Source organism: Lepidothrix coronata, unplaced genomic scaffold (assembly GCF_001604755.1).
Source record: "Lepidothrix coronata isolate B3197 unplaced genomic scaffold, Lepidothrix_coronata-1.0 Scaffold7, whole genome shotgun sequence".
NCBI lineage: Eukaryota > Metazoa > Chordata > Aves > Passeriformes > Pipridae > Lepidothrix > Lepidothrix coronata.
In genome coordinates, this window is record NW_016690187.1 from 5883337 (window position 1) to 5904071 (window position 20735).

At 38.5% G+C, this 20735-nt stretch overlaps 1 protein-coding gene across 1 annotated transcript in view; it reads right to left on the bottom strand.

Annotated features, from left to right (window-relative positions):
* The window catches only part of PPP1R1C (protein phosphatase 1 regulatory inhibitor subunit 1C), a 56168-nt gene that overhangs the window by 26388 nt on the left and 9045 nt on the right, over positions 1–20735 (bottom strand). Inside the window, 2 exon segments of the mRNA XM_017834098.1 lie at positions 2311–2371; positions 4235–4272. Coding sequence (XP_017689587.1) covers positions 2311–2371; positions 4235–4272 — 99 coding nt within the window.

The window sequence follows — 20735 nt, forward strand, 5'->3', positions numbered from 1 at the left end:
ATATCATATACATATCTATACATATCTACATATTGTAGAATCACAGCATCATAGAATGGTTTGGGTTGTAAGGGACACTAAAGATCATCTCATTCCAACCCCCCCGCCATGGACTGGGATGCTACCCACCAGATCAGGTTGCTTAAATCCCCAGCTAACCTGGCCTTTGATAATTCCAGGGATAGGGCATTCACAACTTCTCTAGGCAGTATGAACCCCTTCTCTGGGCAATTTAACTAAGAAGCTGATCTCCACATTTTTACCATGACAGGTAGAACCTCAGCAGTACTGTATTTCTATTTATTGCATATATTTTCATGTATTTGCATGGTCCATGCAACATGTACTATAGTTCTGGTATTGTAACTAGTCATCACTATTGTCTGATGTTGTTTCTGCTCTTTTCAACCATGTTTACAATTTCCCGTTTTATATAGGTTACTATAACCACAACATGCAGGTTCATTTACTTTCTCTCTTCAGCTTAGCTGTCAGTTCAGAAACCAGCAACCTTTCTCTCACCCAGTTTTGTAACCATTTAAAGAAACTTACAAAAACTGCAGCAAAAATATTTTCAGTTCAAAGAACAAATTACAGTCTCAAGAGCTACCTGGGTATTTGGAGTCAGGCTGAAGCACAACTCTGCCCACAGTTTCTCTTGACCCCTCTCTGCTGCAGGCATAGAGAAGATCCTGCCATGGCCCCTCATCTCTCCCACAGCTCTCCACACACAGCTGCTTCCAGGCTTGGCAACTGCCTGCGAGCTTGGCCTGTTTCTGGGAACTTGAGTTAACAGTAGCTAAAAACTACTAAAATGCTGGAGAAGTTAATAAATGAAAATATTTGTCCCTCTTGTCCACTACCTTTATTATCTCCAGCTTTGACTGCAAGGTACTGGATTACAGTCTATCCCACTTTCCATTAATAACAGCCTCAGAGGCATTCTGTGCTCTGCTTTGTGCAGTTTACAAGATATTTCAGGTTAGCTGTGATCTATTTTGAATCACATGCTCTCCTACTTTTGTACTGTTCCGTGAGAATTAAGTTGATGTAGAGGTAAACTATGCCAGGCACTTCCCCAGGGTCTCAGCAGAGTGTTACAGGTAACTCTGCATTGGCTGCAGTCCTTGAGTGAAGATACAAGGATCTATTTTACACAGCTCTTCATTTGCACAGTATTTAGTTTAGGCTTGCACAGGAAAATAATACAGCAGTGAGATCAATAGGTATTATTTCTATCCATGCAGAGCATTTTCCTTTCACAAAAATTATTGTAATTGACTCTAATAATATTATTTCTAATATTCAGTACACAAACTTTAGCCCATTTTGGCAAACTGATACTAAGTTTTTTGTAACAGCAGAGTGATGTTTTAACTGTGGCCAAGACAAGTACTAGAGAACTGAAGCTATAGAATGAGAACATAAAACTGTATGATAGGCTGATATGGTAAATTACCTAATGACAGTGGCAGTATTTCACACAACAAATCAGATATCCCACCTTCTGTGCCAGGTAATAAATTGTGTTAAGTAGACAAAGGCAAATTTATGTATTCATTATCTATCAAGAGACACTTGGCAGAATAACCTTTGTTCTGCAGTCTGAAAATAATTGTTCTCTGACAAGTGTCAGTCGGAAGTGCTAGTGAATCACTATAGATCTTGCTTTGCTGCAAGCACCATCAAGTCAAACTCTGTTCAGTTACTTGAGAAGCAAGGCCTAAATATAGTTGCTCTGATCCCAGCTGATATTCCTGCTGCTTTTATATTTCTAAAAGCATGTTAGCCCTTGAAACATTTACCAAGATTTCTCATTTTATCTTATCTTCCCAAGAAAGGCTTCACACTTCCTATGATCAGATACTTAGCCCACAGTTTTGGCTATTTGCCTTTTCACAGCTGCCTGGAAAGGGAGGCAGAAATTGGGAGAGCGGCTTAAAGAAGAAACAGAGAACTCTATGGGGCCAGCACTAATAGAATTCACATATTCAAGAAGCTCTCTTCAAAGTTTGGCATTGAATTATCTGTTAGAGCAAACTAATAAAAGTATCAAAACTTTTTTTTTTTTAAACCAATAAATTCACCACTGCAGCAAGATTCTGTGCTGAGGATAAATAGATGGTCAGCATCAGGTAGATGGTCAATGCCAGACAGTGACTCCAAAGTGCGAAGGCAGCGGTGGCTGAGCATGAACCCCCGCAGTTGTGCTGCTCGTGGGCAGAGCCATCGCTCACACCCCGGTGTCTCCTCTGCCAGAGAAGACACCGAGCCACAATGCAAGGGGCCGGGGCAGGACCTGCACAGTACCTTTGAGGGCAGGAGGGGTGAAGACGCTCTGCTTCCTCTGCTTGGGAGAGGCACTCTGGGACTGGGGAGGGACAAAAAACAGAGAGAGGCAGTAAGAGATGGGCAGAGGGAGCGCTTTCTGTTCATGGCAGCTCTGGGTCTTGCCCCACAGCTGCTTTCAGAGGGGCACATACCCATCTGAGGAGTTTCTAAGAAAAATATATTGTTTACAGCTGATGCCAGTTCCTGGACTTTCATGTACACAGAGAAAACTAAGATTAGATAGAAAAATATGTATTTAATGGACAATCCTTATGACTCCCAGGCAAGACAGACCCAATACTACTGAAAATTACCCTTCACCCTAAAAAAATATTGTTAAACATAAAATTTGGATAGTCTGTGCTTTTAACAGTCTATGTAACTGATTCTCATAAGGCAAATAAATGTTAACATATATTAAAATAGTTGCAAGATTCACATTAATCAATATTCCAATTAAATACAGCATAATCAGTGATTATATGTATAGGTAAGGTAGAACTGAAATTATTAATCTATACATTTTAACATAAATAAGTGGAAAATTTCTCTCCTCCACTTTTTCAATGTGTTCTATTGCACTTAAGAAACTCATTTCAGCAGCCAATCATTTGGTCTTTAATTGAGACTGATTTGAATGTTATATTTAGATACAGTTAAACTTTTTATGGCCCTGAAATTGCATCTATGCACAAAAGATAAAGTATTCCAAAGTAATGGTAGCAAAATTACACATAGAGTAATAGTATAATTATACCAATGTTTAGTTAGCAAAAACTGATGGGAATACATTCAGTGCTAAAGCAGAGCAGCTTTTGCAAAATGAAAGCAGCTAAATTGGTGTTCATATTATAGCAATATGAAATATGTTGATATACGAAGGGTAATAAAGCTACATAAGGTCACACTGATAGCTAGCTTCGGAAGACATAAGCACCATAACACGCCTAACAGAAAGCTTAAGGAAAAGCTGTGTGTAGGCAAGCTTTTTTTTTTCTCATCTAATCAATTTCTATTTATATTTGTATTTATTTATATTTGTTTATATTTATATTTGATCATAACAGTGTTGTCTTTTCCCAAATATTTTCTAAAAATGCCTATTATATAGACTGTGAATTTTAATCAGATCTATTTCTTCATGGAACATTTGAGACAGCTCTTAACAGAACCACTTTCATAAAAGTATGGTCAATCCTATTACCTTACCTTATCAGAATGGATGGAATGATAACATTTATAAATAAAACATTATCATCTTTGGAAAGGGAAAGTTATTTATACAAGCTATGGGATGGGATAGGTTGTTGATCCTCATCCCAGGAAATCTTTACAAGTCTGTATTTGAGTCCAAATTTGAACCAATCAATACCTCCTGCTGCTATTTAAAATGTTGCCTGCTGCTCTGGGCAATGGGTGAAGGAGAAGGAGATCAGAGAATTGCAGGAACTATGCAAGGGGAGGTTAGAAAACAAGATCGGAGGAGCCCCCTTTTAACTCATGCAAACAACAATGCTGCACTGCCTGCTGTAGGCTTGGCAAATGATGGAGAGAGTAGGGAGGAGTTTGTAAAGCTTTTGTAGACCAGCAGCAACCTGCAGATCCAAAGCAATGCTTGGATGAGTTTAGCTGGCAGGGGCACCTTGGGCCAGGGTTGTTATGCTTTGCCAGGGCATGGCAGCAAGGCAGAGGGGAGGCTTGCCTCTCCCAGTTCCAAGCCACAGGGAGAAGGAGAGCCAGCAGAACTGATACACAACAAAAACAAGGCTGTGTTACTGAGGATGGCATGGCAATGTAAATAAAAATATTAACTAGGATGAATCAGGATGAGTTTCAAAGGGGTTTTAACAATAGACCTATTTTAACAATAAATATGTTTAAAAAAAGAATAAAATTCACTTACCTCTGCCTGTGAGATGCTTGTTCTCTTCTCATCTTTTTCTACAGAAAAAGATATGGAAAAAGAAAAGTTAGTACAGAAGTGTTTCTTGGTGCTAACACTTGTAACCCTACAGCACTGCTGTAAATAAGAAATTAACCTTCTGATTTACAGCTTTTCTTTCTCTTTTGTATGTCTCAGAAAACCAGAGGCTCTAATTAGCATTTAGACATAAGAACTTCATCTGAAGCACTTAACTCCTATTTTTTGTCTGTGAATAACAGCAAGCAATGGAGTGCCTTCAGCAGCAGGTCCTTTGTCCAGGCTGGCAGCAGGGCTCTGTGCTTGCAAGTGGGGCTGTCAGGATACAGGATTGCTTTGCCCAGGGACTGCACTTTCTTCTACAGTCACAAAAGGCTTGGTTGCCAAATGGCATGCAGCAAACTCACAAAGGGCTCTATGCACTCAAATCATAATAACCTCACTCAGGTTATTAATATAACAATACTGGCACTGAAGAGCACCTTGAAGTAATATCCAAAATTAACAAAACAAAGCTTAACAAAGAGTAATGTTTCACCTTAGAAATTACATGATGCTACTGGACTGAAATTTTTCCTGGAACTTCTTACTTTTATTGCCTTAATTTTCTTTGGACTATATGCATGGCAGAATTGGCAAAACTAGAGATTTCTAATAAAATAAGCATCTCTGAGAATCTGTATGAACAACTAAGCAAAATTGTATGAAGCAGGGGAGGCTCAAGGTTCTTACTAACCACAGTATATAACCAGTTTTTGCATGAGCTAAATTCTTTTGCTACTGCTGTCCTGATACAGTTGATGGCCTGACAGTGTCTGTCTTCTGGCAATGATTTCACAAATACTTGATGAATAGGATCTTTGATGCACTGTAGTTTGGAGCTCTAAAATAAAATTCCATTAAAAACAGAGACATCAATCTCTCACTATACCAACGTCCCTTCTAAAATTTTCCACTTGAAGATATCAGTGTTTAATTTTCACTGAGGTGTGGCAAATCTGTAAATGTAGGTACGAGGGAAGAATAAGGTCTAGGCTGTATCACTTTATGTGACTTCTCTAGATGTTGGCTGCTTGTGGTGTGCTGTGTATGAGGGTACAAGCTAGTGCAGGCAGCTGGATCACATTTTCTGTTGGATTCTTTACCATTGTATCTGTGCATCTTGCAAACATTAATTGACTTACTGGATTTTTCAATGTATGTATTTCCCATTACCTCTATCTGAAAGGCATTCAAATCACTCATGCTCAAGGTTAAAAAGTGTAGTCGAAAACAGTGCTGATTACTAAAGCATGATCCCACAGATACAGAATTAGACAGGACAATCAGGAGGCCAGTTTCCTGCCATTGACATTTGTGTGAACTTTGGTAAGGTCACTAAACTCCTCCTTGACTTCCTTACCTGTAAATAAGTATAGCAGTGCCTATTTCAGTATAGCAGTGTCTATTCAACTCCATAAAACACTTTGAGGTATGAAGTTAGGCTGGCCAAATGGGTGATTATTTATGTGCTTGTAATCTTTCTTATTGGTTGTACAGCAAACAGACACAGACTTCAATGAGTCAACACTGGACTTTTTTTTTTTTAGCTCAGGATCCTGGATTTACTTTGGAGGCTGAAATTTGAATAAATCCGGAACTTTCAGCAGAGAACAATGAAAAGTAAGTTACATCCTATTCCTTCCCAAAACTCTAAATTTGTCCAGATTAAAAATATATTTTGTAAACCCATAAGGAACAAAAACTGTAATCAGCAGCTTTGTCAGGTTTCAGGTTTTGATCCTGAGAATGTGCACAGTTGTAACCCTCTGGGCTTGCACATTTAATGTTCTAAGTGATGTGACATTAAAACTACCAGAACTGGAAAATTTCCAGCCTTTCCTTTCACCCAGCAGCCCTTATATGACAGGCAACTTTGGAAAAAAGAACCAGTCCTATATGGAGTTAGAGAGATCATGCAGATCCATGGGGTAAATAGTGCCAGTGAAAAGCACCAGACAACATGGACATTTAAGGGTGACTTACAAAATCATATGAAAACCCCCCATTTTTCAAATCAGTAAAGAGAAATCAGAAATGAGCCTAAAGGAATGAAAGATACAAAGTTGAGGCAGCAACCATGAAGTGTTTCAAGTAAGATGAAGAGAAATGTAGAGCTGGCTGGAGATGCAGTTTGGTCAGTGGTACAATTTGACATGTATTTATTTTTGAGAACAGAAAGAGCACGACATACTTATTTTTGACAGGCATTATAATGGTCAAGACCCAAAGGAGGGTATAGATTTTTAAGGAGAGGTGACAAGGAATGGGAACAAGGGAAGTCTAGATCCCTGAATGAAATAGACTGAGGCAGAGAGAAGAAAATAGACAAAAATTCTCTGTGTAGAGGAGGAGGAAAAGATGGAAGGCAAGGGGGACATGTAAGGAAGATATACTAGCTGTGTGTAACTGAGGTAGCAATGAGAGACAGGAAGAGTGGGGTTATAGCAGCAGTAAAAGGTGGAATTTAGTCATGACAGAGAGCAGAGCCGGAGTGCAGTGCAGGCTGGAGCTCAGTCAAGAGTTCTCTGCCTGGGGAAAGACTTAGAGCCATCTTGGTCTAACTGAAGGATTACACTAATAATTGTGTGAACATTCTTCCTTACACAAATAATGGTTTTCTAGTGTAACTTATAATGCTTTGAAGGCAGTCTAAATAAACTAATGAAAGCATGTCTCACTAAAAAAGTATCCTTGTGAGAGTCAATGGAAGTAGGAATTAATGTTCTCACTGGCATCAAGAGATAATGTAGACAACCTCTGTGACAACAGATTATATGAGAAAGGAATACACAAGGTAAGAAAGAACATCATCAGTTACCTACTGCAAATCAGACATTTCCACCCCCAGAAACCAAACAAGCCATGCATGTCCCACCCTCAAATTCATCAACAGTTATAAGCTGAATTTCTTTACTGAACTCTTAGAGCATAAATTACTCTTAAGAAGGGTCAGGAAACAATCAGAAAATAAATCACAAATAGCAGACTATGATACCACTTGATTCCAGGGACAGGATGAAATCCCTCATTTGTCAGCATCCTCTAGTTCCCACCAACTACTATGCAGGCAGGATTCTGTTCACAAAAATCATAGTTATACAGAATGAGAAATTCACTTATCATGTTTATAACTAGGCAACTATATCACAGAGAATGTGAATTCAAATGATCAGCTATTTCTCTTTTATATTAAACAAAACCCTAGTTCTTAGTAGATAACTTCTCCCTACAGGTTTGCTCTCTTTTGGGCCCGGAAGGGAAGAAGCTGTTTTAATGATGGTCCATTTTTCTCCCTCACAGAATGTAACATTGTTCACAGCTGTGTTGTATTCCAAATCTCAACATATGTTTTCTTCCAGTTAAATTTATTTTCATCTGCTCTAATTACCTAACAGGGATCTAATTACTCAAGTAATTTCTAGACAATTTTTGAGTTTTTGTTTCAAAGAGGTGTAATAGAAATCATAGGAAGAGCTGAGAATGGATTTGTACATACCCAAGTACTGGAAAGTGGAGGTATACAAAAACAAGATTGGAGCTTTGTTTAGAGGGGCTTTTACACCTGTGCTGAGATAAAAGCAGACAAGGACTTTCCCTTATGCTGGGTGAATAATGTCTGAGCCTAGTCCGATCCTTACCTCATGCAGACTGGAGTAACACCTGGCAAAATAAACAGGGTTTCAGGCTTTAGTCAGTGTCCTCAGGAAAAAAAAAAAAAGTCAATGAAAGGTTCAGTCTAAAGGACATTTCCTTCAGTCCAGATATGTACACAGACTTTCTGAAACAAAACCTTGATTTTTTAAGGAGAGACACTTCTGAAAGCCCATCTACCTGCACAGACCCCCTTTCAGCATTAGACCTGTAAGCATTTAGCCTTTACCCAAGGCAAAAATCTCACCCACTTGCAGGGAAACCTAGATTGGCCTAACTATATTGCTGAAATAGGTGGAAGAAACACCAGGGAATTTGTATCCCAAACTCTCCTGTTAGCAGAGCTCTTTTGAATCTTTATTAGCACATCCCTCTAGCCAAGCTGATATAATAAGCTGAGCTCCCCAAAGGTGTCATTATATGAAGTCAGAAAAGAACCAAGTGGAAGGAGGCTGGTTACAGATGGGATCACAGCTGCTGGGCAGTGCTGAGCACTCTTCCCATGAATCCCCACTGTTGTGCAAAGGGAACGTCCATGCTGGGGAAAGCTTTGTTGTCATTTTAGAATAAGATCAAAATTCATCTGCCTTTCTTCTCCCACTGGATAATGTTAATGCACTTGGAGCAGCTATACAGGGCAAGAGGTGACCTATCTTAAAAGACTTGGCCTCTGATATCACCCAGGGGCTCTGCAGTGGTCTCATCTCGCAAAGGCTTATCTCGTCCAACTAAGTACCCTGCTTGCTTTCCCCTTTTCTGTAGGGTATCAGTCAGGCACTGGAGAAATAGAACAGATCAGAGAGGCCAGCTTTTACACAAAAGCAACTCAGTAAGAGGTTGGTATAATTGTTGGAGAAAGCTTCTTGTAGAGAGTTTGGTATCTTCCTTGGGAAAACACAGTTGAGCAGTTTCAGATCAAAATCATAGGAGGCTGATAGATTTGGATTTGGTTAATTTTTGTCATAGTATCTACATTTTCCTTATAACTAATAACCATAATAGTCTTTAATTACTCAGATAGTGGGAATAGCCTGTGAGCTGCATGCCCATAACAGGTGTTAGTTAAAGAATGATTTAAACGAGAATGGTTTCAATCTGAAAGAAATGAGCCTGGTGAGAGACTTTCGGGGACACAATGTTTAGTCTGGAGTCACTTTATAATCCTGCCCTTGCCCCTGTATATACAGTGTCACTGGAGGCAGCAAAGTAGATGAACAGAAGCATGGATCCAGCCTTTCACGTGCAAACTAGTGCAGGGCACCCCAGGCTAGTGACAGGCTATGAGATAGTTTAGCCAGTTTCATTTGATTGCATTAGTTTTGATGAAATATCTGAAACAGTAGTGCTGAAACACAGCACTACTGTGTCCATGAGCAACATTTGCTGTCAGAAACTGTGAAAGAAATGAACTAATTGCTGACTTCTGATCAATGTGCTCAATGATGACATAGAGTTGGAAAAAAAAAATTTCCTGCCTGTGGGCCCACTTATCCATGTCCTATAAAGAAGAGGAGGGTGGCTCTCTCTTCCTGCTGTGGGGTTGGGGGATGCTTGTGTGCTTGGGTAGTTGGGGCAGAATTCTGCTCCCAGCCTTGCTCAGTGCTAACTGTGCAACAAGACAGACCACTTATTTTGAAAACTTACATTTAAATGGAATAGACTCATGAAATTTTAGGACTTAAGAAGAGAAATGTATAATTTTCAGAACAATCTTTCATTGCCTTGCCATTTAGTGGCAGGAAAATCTAAAATTTTCTGAAAATTTTGTTTCAGTCATTTCATGTTTCAATTTCTCCATCAGTAAAATAAGAATATTTTCTTATCCAATAGCTTGCCTCACTGGTGTTTGACCACCACCACTTGTATAAGCCATTGGTATTTGTAAAACAAGCTCATTGAAATCTGATTTAGAAATTGACTGACATATTTTCTTATTTCTGTCATCATAACTTTTTCTTTCTTCTAGAGGACATAGCAAGATCAAAAATATTTAATGCTTTGCTTTTGCCAGAGTTCTAACTATACATTGCCACATCATGTAGCATGTCATTGCTTTTTAATAAACCACTGAGGTAAGAAAAGGAAAAAAATTCAAAGCAGACAAACATAAAAAATGCTTATGCAGCTAATTTTTTGATTTTTGCTTGCTGTTTTTTATTTGCCAGTATCTATCAATGAAAACTTGTCTATGGGTTTAAATGTCATTACATTTAATTACAAAAAAATATCCTGGTAAGTACTTCTGGAGTGAGTATATGTTTCTGAAACCATTCACATTGCAAAAGCACCTCATTAAATTCCCGTATCCCAGCTGCTGTGGAAGCAAAGCTGGAAGGTCTGCTCCCCTCCTCAGTCAAGTGCTGACAAGAGAGAGCGTACATTGTGGTTCGGCTGCATCTCACACACTAATCAACATCTAAATTACTGCCTGGCACTTTAGGGAACACTAATAACAAGATTTGTATGAGAGGCATTTGCATGCCTATCCTACCAAGTGTCTGCTGTTAAGGTGTGTAGCGTGGGAAAGGTCCCACACTGCGCTGACAGCACCATCACCAAGGGACCTGTTGTCACTCTGTCTCACAGATCATAGTGCAGCTTTTTCCATCTAGCTCCTGACTGTAACCAGCCCTTTGTATTTCACTAAAATGCTACAGGCCAGATGAATCTGACACTTAGAATTTTCTTTCCACATAAATCAGTTATTTACATAACTCTGTAATTCCTACCTTCAGTATTCAAGTAGCCATTACTAGGACTGAGAAGAGTAGGGGCTGCAATCTCCTTTGTTAAACCAAAACCTTCCTAATGGTGCTCAAAGTCAGCCACCAAATGAAAAGAACAATCATCCTTTTACTTCCAATACAGAGAACAGCATCTGATCCAAACAGTATCTACATCTCTGATCATACAGAAAATATCCAAGGACCCACTTGAAAGTGCACAGCCATAAGAATATGAAATAAAACCACCTTTCATAAATTACACAGATCAAAATTTCTTTAAAATATGCATTCTGGTACCATAATCTATTTTGGAAGAAACTGGAGACACTACAAACCTCAAATGTGAATCTAAATGTATTTGTTTATATCACATGAATCTCAGAAGGGAATTATAGTGCCTGGTTCAACCACTTTATTATTCCAGTTTCATACCAGACTCATGAAAATCAGTCTTATTTTACTAGCATTAAACTAGAATGTAAGAGTGATGAATCAGGTCTCAGGCCTTACCACAGAGCAGTCATGAATTATTACAAGCAGCACAGAAATCATCCTTCTCTTAAGCATTTTGTTTCCAATTTTTCATTCTCCCTTCCTAAAATACATACTAAATATTAATATAAAACAAATTCTAAATAAGTTCTATAAATCAAATATAGCTTCTCAAAATATACTTTGGAAGAGAATTAAAATTTAATTATTTTCCCCCTTCTTACTAATAAGGATTGAGTTGTACTGCTTGTTGTCTTGGAGTTGTACTTCTACCTGACTTTGTGGTGTTCCAGCTGCTGCCAGCTCTGTAAGGCTTTTTCTGATATTGTCCTCATTTTGACTGACAGGAAAGAAAACAGGCTTTGTGGAAAAACCTGTCATGAAAAAAATACTTCTGTGCAGAAGTTTCTCTTCCTGATAGCACAAGAGGCCCTGTTCTGCAATCCTGCTCCATAAGAGAGAAGGTCAGGTGAGTGAGGCATGGGGAACAGACCTTCCTGATGTGAAGTCTTAGATCTATGATATGGGGACCTGGCAGGTCTTCCCAGAGAAAGTAATCAACCCAAGGAGAAATATGCTTGAAATAAACATTCTGTTTGGATAACTAATGTATAGATTGACTTTAATTCACAATATAAACAATGCTAGCCTTGAAGATGCTTTCTTCTAGTTGCTTTTTAAGCAGCACAAAATCCTCTGAAGGAAATGGAGACAGCTTCCAAAGAACAACTGTCTAAATAAGAGGAACCAGGAGGATGTAAGTAAAAATATGGGGTTTTTTAAATTTTGATCTCTCAGATGAGACATTTTCTAGACCAAACAAAAATCTTTTACTAAATTACCAGGAATGACTCTGAGCTAAACTTTTCATGTAATTTGCAGTTGACCAATGTGGATTACTGGCATCAAAACAGTGAGGAACGTCCAATAGGACCACAGGGTGTCACCGTGGGCAGAAGCCCTAGATCAGAGTTAGTCTCCACCTTGCTTCGAAGCTCCCTGAAACTTACTCATTCCCAGTTAACAGCAAAATACTTCTTCCTGTTTCCAGCACAACAAAGTTAAGCTCAACCAGAAATCTAGGGTGTCTGCTATGCTCTGACCCTTGGCAAAGAGGAGTTCGTCAGTGCCTGGCTTTGGCTGGTTGATAAGGGGAGCAAAGTGGTGTTTCAGGCAAAATGAGTCCTATAGGAGTTGAAAAAAAGAGGAAAAAAGCTAACTACTTGCTCATTTAATAAATTAGTTCTAGACTTAGTGCAACTGGGAAAGAACTTAAGTCATATAAACTCTTGCTCGTTATCTAAAGTAAGTAATGACAGTCATATCAATACCCATTACATCATTGAAAGTCCAGGTTAATTAATTCAATTAAGTAAAAATAAATGAGACAAACTGAACAAAACTCCTGTGATTAGTGATTTGAAATTTAAAATCTTTGGTCTATTGGGAAGGTTGCTGGTAAACTCAGGTCTCAAAATGAACAAAGTAAGACTTGAAAGATACATGATGATCTACATACAACTTTTATGCATAGCTATTTAGGATGATTAAAATGTCCCATTTAGATTGAAATACATATAAGAAAAAAATCCCTTAATTCTTGCAGCAAATAGATGTAAACCAGGGTGACACTGATTTTCTGGCATGAGCCAGAAGGGAATCTGACAGCCATCATTTCTGGGTGCCCCAGGCAGTGCTGGAGGGTCAAACTGAACTAGAAGAAAACATAAGAATATTAGACTTTCACAGAGATATGGAACAAGACTAAGGACAAGGACTGTAAAGTAGATGTAAATCACTATGTGGTGTCTCAAAGTTTGTCCTGCTGTGCAGAACAAGAACTCACCTAATTGTTAGGTTACATTGACATAGGGTCTACTCTGACACAACAGCTGACATCAATAAAGATTGCATCTTTGCTGTATGGACTAAGGGCAGTTTCTACACTCATAGTGTAATCTCACCAGGCCTGAAACCTGACAGTGAAAGACAAGATTCACATGAAGGAAATAGGAGAGCAGTGAAGATAAAGAAGGGTTTTGAGAGGTTAGAGGAAGGCCAGAGCTGTCAAGTGACTGCCAGCAAATACTCAGAGAAATAGGTTCAGAGCAGAAACATGAGTCTGAAATGAATGTGCCCAAGCAAAACATACTGCTAGACTGCTAAATGTTTGCTCATAATTGCTACCATTTTACCAAATGTTCCCAAAGCTCATACACAAAAAACTTCCCAAACAGTTTGGAACTACTTTGTTCACTGACTAAGTCGCAACAATGTACTAGTTCATGAAAAGGTTTAATAAGTTTATTAAGTATTTTCAAATACAGAAGGAAGCCAGGTGCCTTGAGAAGACAGTTACCCAAGGTTATGATTTCATCAGTAATATTGGATAGTATTAGTAATGTGCTACTTTACAGCTGCTTGCTTGCTTTAGGTTCAGTCTGTGTTCAAATGACATAGTGAAGAGGCTCAAGATCTAAATACAACTGAGGCAAAGATCGTGAAGTAAAATCCATACCAGGAATATAGTATTAGCCAATCCCTTGTTATACATTTAAACAATTTCCTAATAGCTTCATGTGCAGGAATCAATTATGATGGAAAATTCTTTGTGTCAGTGTTACAGCTGCAATAGCTATCACTGTGAGCAGTTCCTTTCTCGGCTGCGATCTGTAGAAGTATTCTAAGCTCTAAAATAAAAAGCAGCAGCAGCCAAAACCAAAAAAGCCCACAAAAACCAACCCAAACCAGCCAAACGTTTCTTAGCAGGCTATAGCTCATAAAGTTGTTAAAAAAATATCGTATCTGAACAGTTATATTTGTACATTCTGGAAAGTGACATTTGCCAGGGGAGAAGAAAACATACAAAACAATAAAATTCTTCCTTAGCCAGTGATTATTAGTGCTGCCTTAGCAGTTTCCTTCCTTTTGGAATAATACCTCAAGGATTTCAGTAAGAATGTATTGTAAAGCTAGTCCTGGCCAACTGCTCATGGCCTGCTTGTGGTTAGAATGCACATGCAGAAAGCTCCTCACATATATGTATCACCTTACACATGAATCAAGTAAGCTACTAATAATAGTTCTTGGGGTTTAGGACCCTTTTTACAAAAAGAAGATCCAAATACCAGTTTTGTAAATTCATTGTTTGGTTTTCCAAGCTTTCCAAAAGTCAGCAAAACGAGGTTTCATTATCCCATTCTCGCCTTCAGCACAACTAAGTGGGGTGGAACAGACCAGAGCAATCATTGTTAGCTCAGAATAAGTCACCTGTAATTTCCGAAGGCCTTTTTCAGAATTTCTACTACCCTCACTACACACCAGAGACAGAGGGGACCCTGGGTTTTGTTTTATACATCTCCATTTGTACTGTCACAATCAGAAACACCTTGCTGGGATTCCTGTGGAATAAGCTGTTCCATACTCTCCTATGGGATATGCTGTACACATTAAAGCTGAAGTCATGCACCAGCACCAGCATTTTAAAGAGGCTTGAAAGCACACATCTAAACAATTACAGCCCTGCTGACTACTTAACATATTTCAAAAACAGATAGTAAAAACCTAATATTAGTCAGGATGAAAAATCTTCTGGGTCGCAATTCTTTAAAGAGAAAACTCTTTTTTCTCCCCTATACTCCCAATCACTTTTTGGTTCATCACTACAATTCCACTTCAAACAGAAAAGGTTATGAAATAACCCTTAGTAATACAAACATGTTACTTTCAAACCAGCTGTTTTTTAGGTTAAATTGCTCCCTGATTCTGTAGCTGTCATGCAGATCCTAATATAAGAGCAAAAAGGTGGGGCAAGTGCTTCAGTTGATCCTAGAGATGCTACTGTTTGGTGGTGGTCAAAGAAAGAGCAGGACAGATTCATTCAAATCTTTGCTTTCTACTGCTGCCTGAGAACAGCTATGGCAGGGAACTTCAGAAAGACTTGAAGGAAATACCATCACCACACACCATTGAGTGGTGGAGGCTCAATGCAGGAATGTTTAGGCTATGGGATGTCTAGGTATCAGGATAAGCTGTATTGTAGCTATATGGTAAAGCTCACTGCTTTATTGAACTTCCTATTTGTCTTTCTCAAGCTCATTTTCTGCCTGGTGTGACTTTCTCTGCTTATCTCATCAGAATGAAGGACAAGGCCTCAGGTGAAAAACACAACCTTTACAATGCACCTTCATCTATTTAACACTGCTAACTCCATTAGTGCAGTTTGGTTCCACAAAATGAATAATGCCAAGACATGAATTCTCTGGGGTACATCTGCATGCCAGGTATCCCAGCGAAAACATGAACAAAGAGTGAGCATGTCACTGTGCTCATTCTGCTGCTATGACAGATCCTCCAGTAAACCCACTGGAGAAAAATATTAGAAATTATTTTAGATACAGACACAGGAATAGCATTTTGAAGGGGAGAAGGAGAAAACAGAGCTCCTTTCAACAGACATATAGCTTAATTCTACCCTAGAACTGCTTTGATTACTGAAAAAAGAGACTTGACTGGTCCAACTGATCTTGTTTCCACCAGCTGATGACAGAGGCAGCTCAGACTCACGGGAGAGCAAAGCTAAGCTCTACACCTCCCTGCACTCTTGCTGAGTTCCTGCACCCTTCTGTAGTTGGCAAAACCTTTCATGATTGATATGTTCAATTTGTTTAGAGTCTATGCTAGCTTTAGGTCCAGATTCATTAAATTCCCACTTTTAATGTATTTTGAAGTAAAGCTTTAACTTCAGTTAAGCCACACAAAGAGTTAAATTTTATCTCTAAAAGCTCAATAAATGGGCTACCTTGATTGATGCTTTAAGTGCAACCCCTTCCCAATATTCTGAACATAATGAGGTTACTGCTAAAAGCTGGATTCGTTCTCATCTGTCTGCATTATCTATTTATTTCACACACGTCACCATGGTAAATGAGTGCTGCATTAAGTACTAAATAGCAGAGGTCAGAAAAACCCTGTGTTGTATTTTTTCCCCCTTCAGCAAGGCTGAAACACTTATTAGTGGATTTTAATTTATTACCTGATGTAAAATAAAAAAATATACCCCCCCCGTATTAGCACATTATTGAAGTATGATTTAAACATAATCTCAAAACAAACTAATTTGACATTCTTATTCAAAATATTTTGTCTTACAATGTCTAAATGGACTTAATTTGAAATAGTTGTTGAAATTTTTTACATTTAAAAAAAATTAAAATCCCCAAAATAGAACGTTTACCACAGGCTAAACTGGACATATTTTCTCCATTTTTTTTTTAAATGCCATCAACCTCCTAAACTGTATGCTCATATAATATATAATATATGAAATATAGCTAAGTATTTTGACTCTGGGAACTAGTTATTACACCCAGGTATTTCATTTTTAAATAGAAAACTCACCATCTATTCAGAATTCTCACCAAAACAAACTATATGAGGTGTATAAGCATTTGGCACAGTGCAAATCTGTGAAGAGCTCCTCTAGCAAAATATTAAGCCTTATGAATGCAATAAAGTTAGAATCTGTCCCACTGACTTCCTCCCCAGGCTAGGCAGCCGTGCATGTTGCTATTCCCTATACATGGCACAACTCTGTCATGCTATATGCACGGAGGTGATAAGAAATGTAAACATTCCAAAAGCTTATCAGTCCTCACACTGAATGATCAAGCAGCTGGAGATCTGTAACATGAAGCCATGTATATTAAAAATTATCTGCAAATAATCTCCTGGGGTGGAAGACTTGGTACATTTGGTATAAGGAACAAGGAAAATAGATGAAGAGTACAAGGTTCAGCTCTAAAAATACCTCATTTGCTTTCAGATAGTTCCATGGACATTGACCCTTCCAACACAAAATCAACAGGAAGCAGGGAACAGGAGGAACAAATAAAGTACATGGTACTCAGAACAAAGTAAAGGGTACACATTAGGAGCTTAGCTGCACTGATAATTAAAATATATGTCAATTTTCGTCTCTTGGGTATTTAAGGCTGGAACAAGAAAAATGGATTAAATGCAATTCCACCCATACTAGCAGCAAGTAAACCTTTTAGGTTTTGGCTTCATGTCCTCTCAGCTGCACCACTTCTCTGATCTAGGCAGAAGTCTGAGTCCTGGTTGTCTATATCCAGCCTCTATTTCGATCCACCAGAGCTTACTCAGGCAGTGTTTGCACCCTGCACTGCCCTGTCTCACAGAGGGATGCTGGGCTCCCGTGAACAGGAGGGACTCATGCTTGTTTTCACTAGCCAGCTAGAAGCAACCAAGCTCATACAGGCTATATGTCATGTAAAAGGTACCTGTGCAGTCGTCAATAAACACTGAAAATTAAGGAAGCATGGATAAAACTAAATATGAAAATTAAGTAAAATAAGCGAATTTTGACCAGAATACATACAACACCTTTTTGTTTTGACTTTCTCTGAGTAGCTGTCAGACCCTTCTCGTTAAAGCACTGCTTATTGACTAGAGACAGTCTAGACTTTGGCACTATATGAAATAGTCCGTTTCCTTTGTTTCACACTATGTGGTTAACACAATGACCAAAATAATCCCAGGGAATGTTTCTATTTGTGGATGAATGTGTTTATGCCCTTGAAAATGGTGAAAACATAGCTGGCTGCTTTGGTGATAATCTTTAGTTTAAGCCAAGCAGTGCCCAGTGCATCCCAACCAAGTCAAGCCTTGTCCTCTAGCCTGCTCTTCTTACTGTACTGAAGGAAGCCTGACAGCTCTTTTGACAGGTGGTGACAGTGACATATAAAATCCTCACTCTGTCATGAAAATGGAGCATATTCATGAAATGGAGCATTTTCATGAGTGATGCTAAGGAAAACTTTTTTTAAAATTCATTATTTCTTTTTGGAACCTGTGAGCCATTTGTTCTGGGCTGCATTAAGAACAGTTCAAGCACAGGTTCCTGACTGTTTTCTTTTTTTTTTTTTTTTTTTTTTTTTTTTTTAAGTCCTTGTACTTTTCCTTTTTTTCATGGAGTCTGTACTCCCACTGATACATGCAAGGAACTTTTGCTGTGGCTATCTCAGACACTTCTGTGAGCCTGAACTGCAGAGCAAACTCAGAGTAACCCAAATGAAAGAGCATCTGAGCACAGTGTATATAGGTAAGAAAAACGTAGTTTGCCACTGAACATTTGCAGTCACACATCAGCCTGCAAACAGCAGGATATTTTCAAGCACAGACATTTTCATATCTGTTCTGGAATCCCTATCACCTGTCACCAAGTATTATGCAATGTTTGTTTTATATATTTCATTGTTTCATTATGTCAGATAGTCCTTTCCAGCACAGGCTTTGAAAGAACACTGCCCTGACAAGTAGTGTCTGAACTCTGAACATCCTGGTGCCATTGGTAAGGTACTCTGAGCTATACCAGTCTTCTGGTGTGAGGGGACACAAATGTTTTTCATTGCTTATTGCATACCTCTACAAACTTCTAGACTGATATAAAAAGAGACAGTATACTTAAATAGTATACTTATTTAGCATATAAAAAGGCCAGCTATTTTGACCAAAAAAAAATACAGTTAATGACAGTTTTTATTAATGTACTGCTTTTCTGAATGCTTTATTACCACATTAGAAGCCTAAATTTGCAATTGAAAACAGCTGCTATTTGGCTCACTCACTTTCTAGTTCTTGAACCAAAGTAAGCAGTATGTCCTACCAGAATCTCAAGCTTTGGAAAAACATATCGGTTTTCATGAACTCTGAGACCAAGAGTTCTCTGCTGATTCAAGTTTCAGTGAGATTTTTCCCTGAGAAAATATAACAGAACTGCTTGACAATGCCCAGAAACAGCTGCCTCTTACATAGTTGGTCTTTTTTGACCACAGTTTATTTTTTCTTGGGAGAAAAAAAACATGTGACCATTATATATAAAACAAACATATGTATTCACCTAGAAGTATTATCTAACTATATTACTCACAAACATTACTGTTGTGCAAAGCATATCACATTTATCCCCTCAAGGATGTGGTTCTGGCACAGTTTGCATCACCAGGAAAGCACATCTGTATGTGGTAATGAGATTTATTGTGCAGGGAAAGTCCAGGAGTGCCTAAAACCAATTTAGTATATAAACCTTAACTACTTGGGTTATCATGGAATTGACACAGGTGTAAGGACAGTTTTTCTTTCTACCACCCACCCGGCTGTGTTGTTTGCTACTGCACTAAATACTCAGGCTGCTCATGAAGCATCTCAGCAGATCTCTGGGGAAATGGCAGTAATCTGAAAGGCATGAATCTCTTTCTGGATAATGGAAAATCAGCTAGGAACAAGAAAGCAAGCCTGTTAATGCCAAAAGATAAGCTGCAAGCATGTTCCTTGTCTGAAGACAGGTACAGCTTGCTTTTCTTCAAGTTATGATTTCCAGTGTTCAGTAACCTCAGAGGTACTGAGTTGTTTTATATTGCTTTTGCACTGATAGTATACCATTTCTGCCTTGAAATAAGATTTGTAAAATGCAAAAAGGCAGCACTGGAGAAATATCAAAACATGTTACTATGTTTTTCTTATTTCCAAAAACTGAGTAACATTTACATTACAGGCAAGGAAGCCAAAAGAGGCAACAAAGTAGAAATGAGAGATGGAAACAGCAAATATGTAGAAAATTTAGAAACACAGAAGTTTATCCTAATGTTTACCCATATTCTAATGCTTCAAGAAGACTGAACACTTTGACACAAGTTGAACAGTCTTTGCCAGCCAGACTGTTTGATCTTGTGTTGGCCCTGTGACAAAGCCAGTCTGTACAGGAACACTGGCATTGTTTTCTGATCAAAGTGAGCCCTAATGGTATTAAACCTGAGTTGTGGTCTGACATGCTTTCACTTCTCCACTTTGCCACCAGCTTTTTCTTGAGCCATTGCAGTATGATATTCTGCTAGCTTAAAGCATGGTCAGACTTTTATTTCAGATAATAAGAATTGATTTTCATATATATCCTGCTATGTTTGGTAAGGAGACAGGAGGTTGTGCATGTACAGAAAAGGTTGCTTTTAGGGTATGGTGATATTCAGTTTCTGTTGGCTCCAATGATATTGCAAGAGAAATATGAAGCAGGAGATCTGTAACAACTTTTGAATTAAACTCTCATGCAGCATAATAGTTAAATACGTCTTTAAAACTAAACGTGTTTATGTTCCTTTTATAAAAGACAGACATGAAGCAACTCTGACTATAGCATAATATGAGTGGGTTACCCCAGTAACCCTGCACAGGATGAGATGCTGCTCATTTTTGTTGTTCCATCACCTTATACTTGTCTTTGCTTTCACAGATAGTAAAACGGTCTTATAATGTCAAATAAAAGTAAAACTGATTAGATATTATGAAATCAAACATCAGATGCTCAGAAAACATAGCTCCATTGATAGCAACTGAAGCACAATAGATTTAAGCAACTTCATAATTCGAATCTCAGTTTGCTAGTGCTAGCTTCTCTGCTCAGATGTGGCACAACCCATCAAAGAGCTCTTTACAGAGCACTTACCGAAAGAGTTAAGAGTTTATTTACTGCTGTCACAGAATCACAGGATATGCTG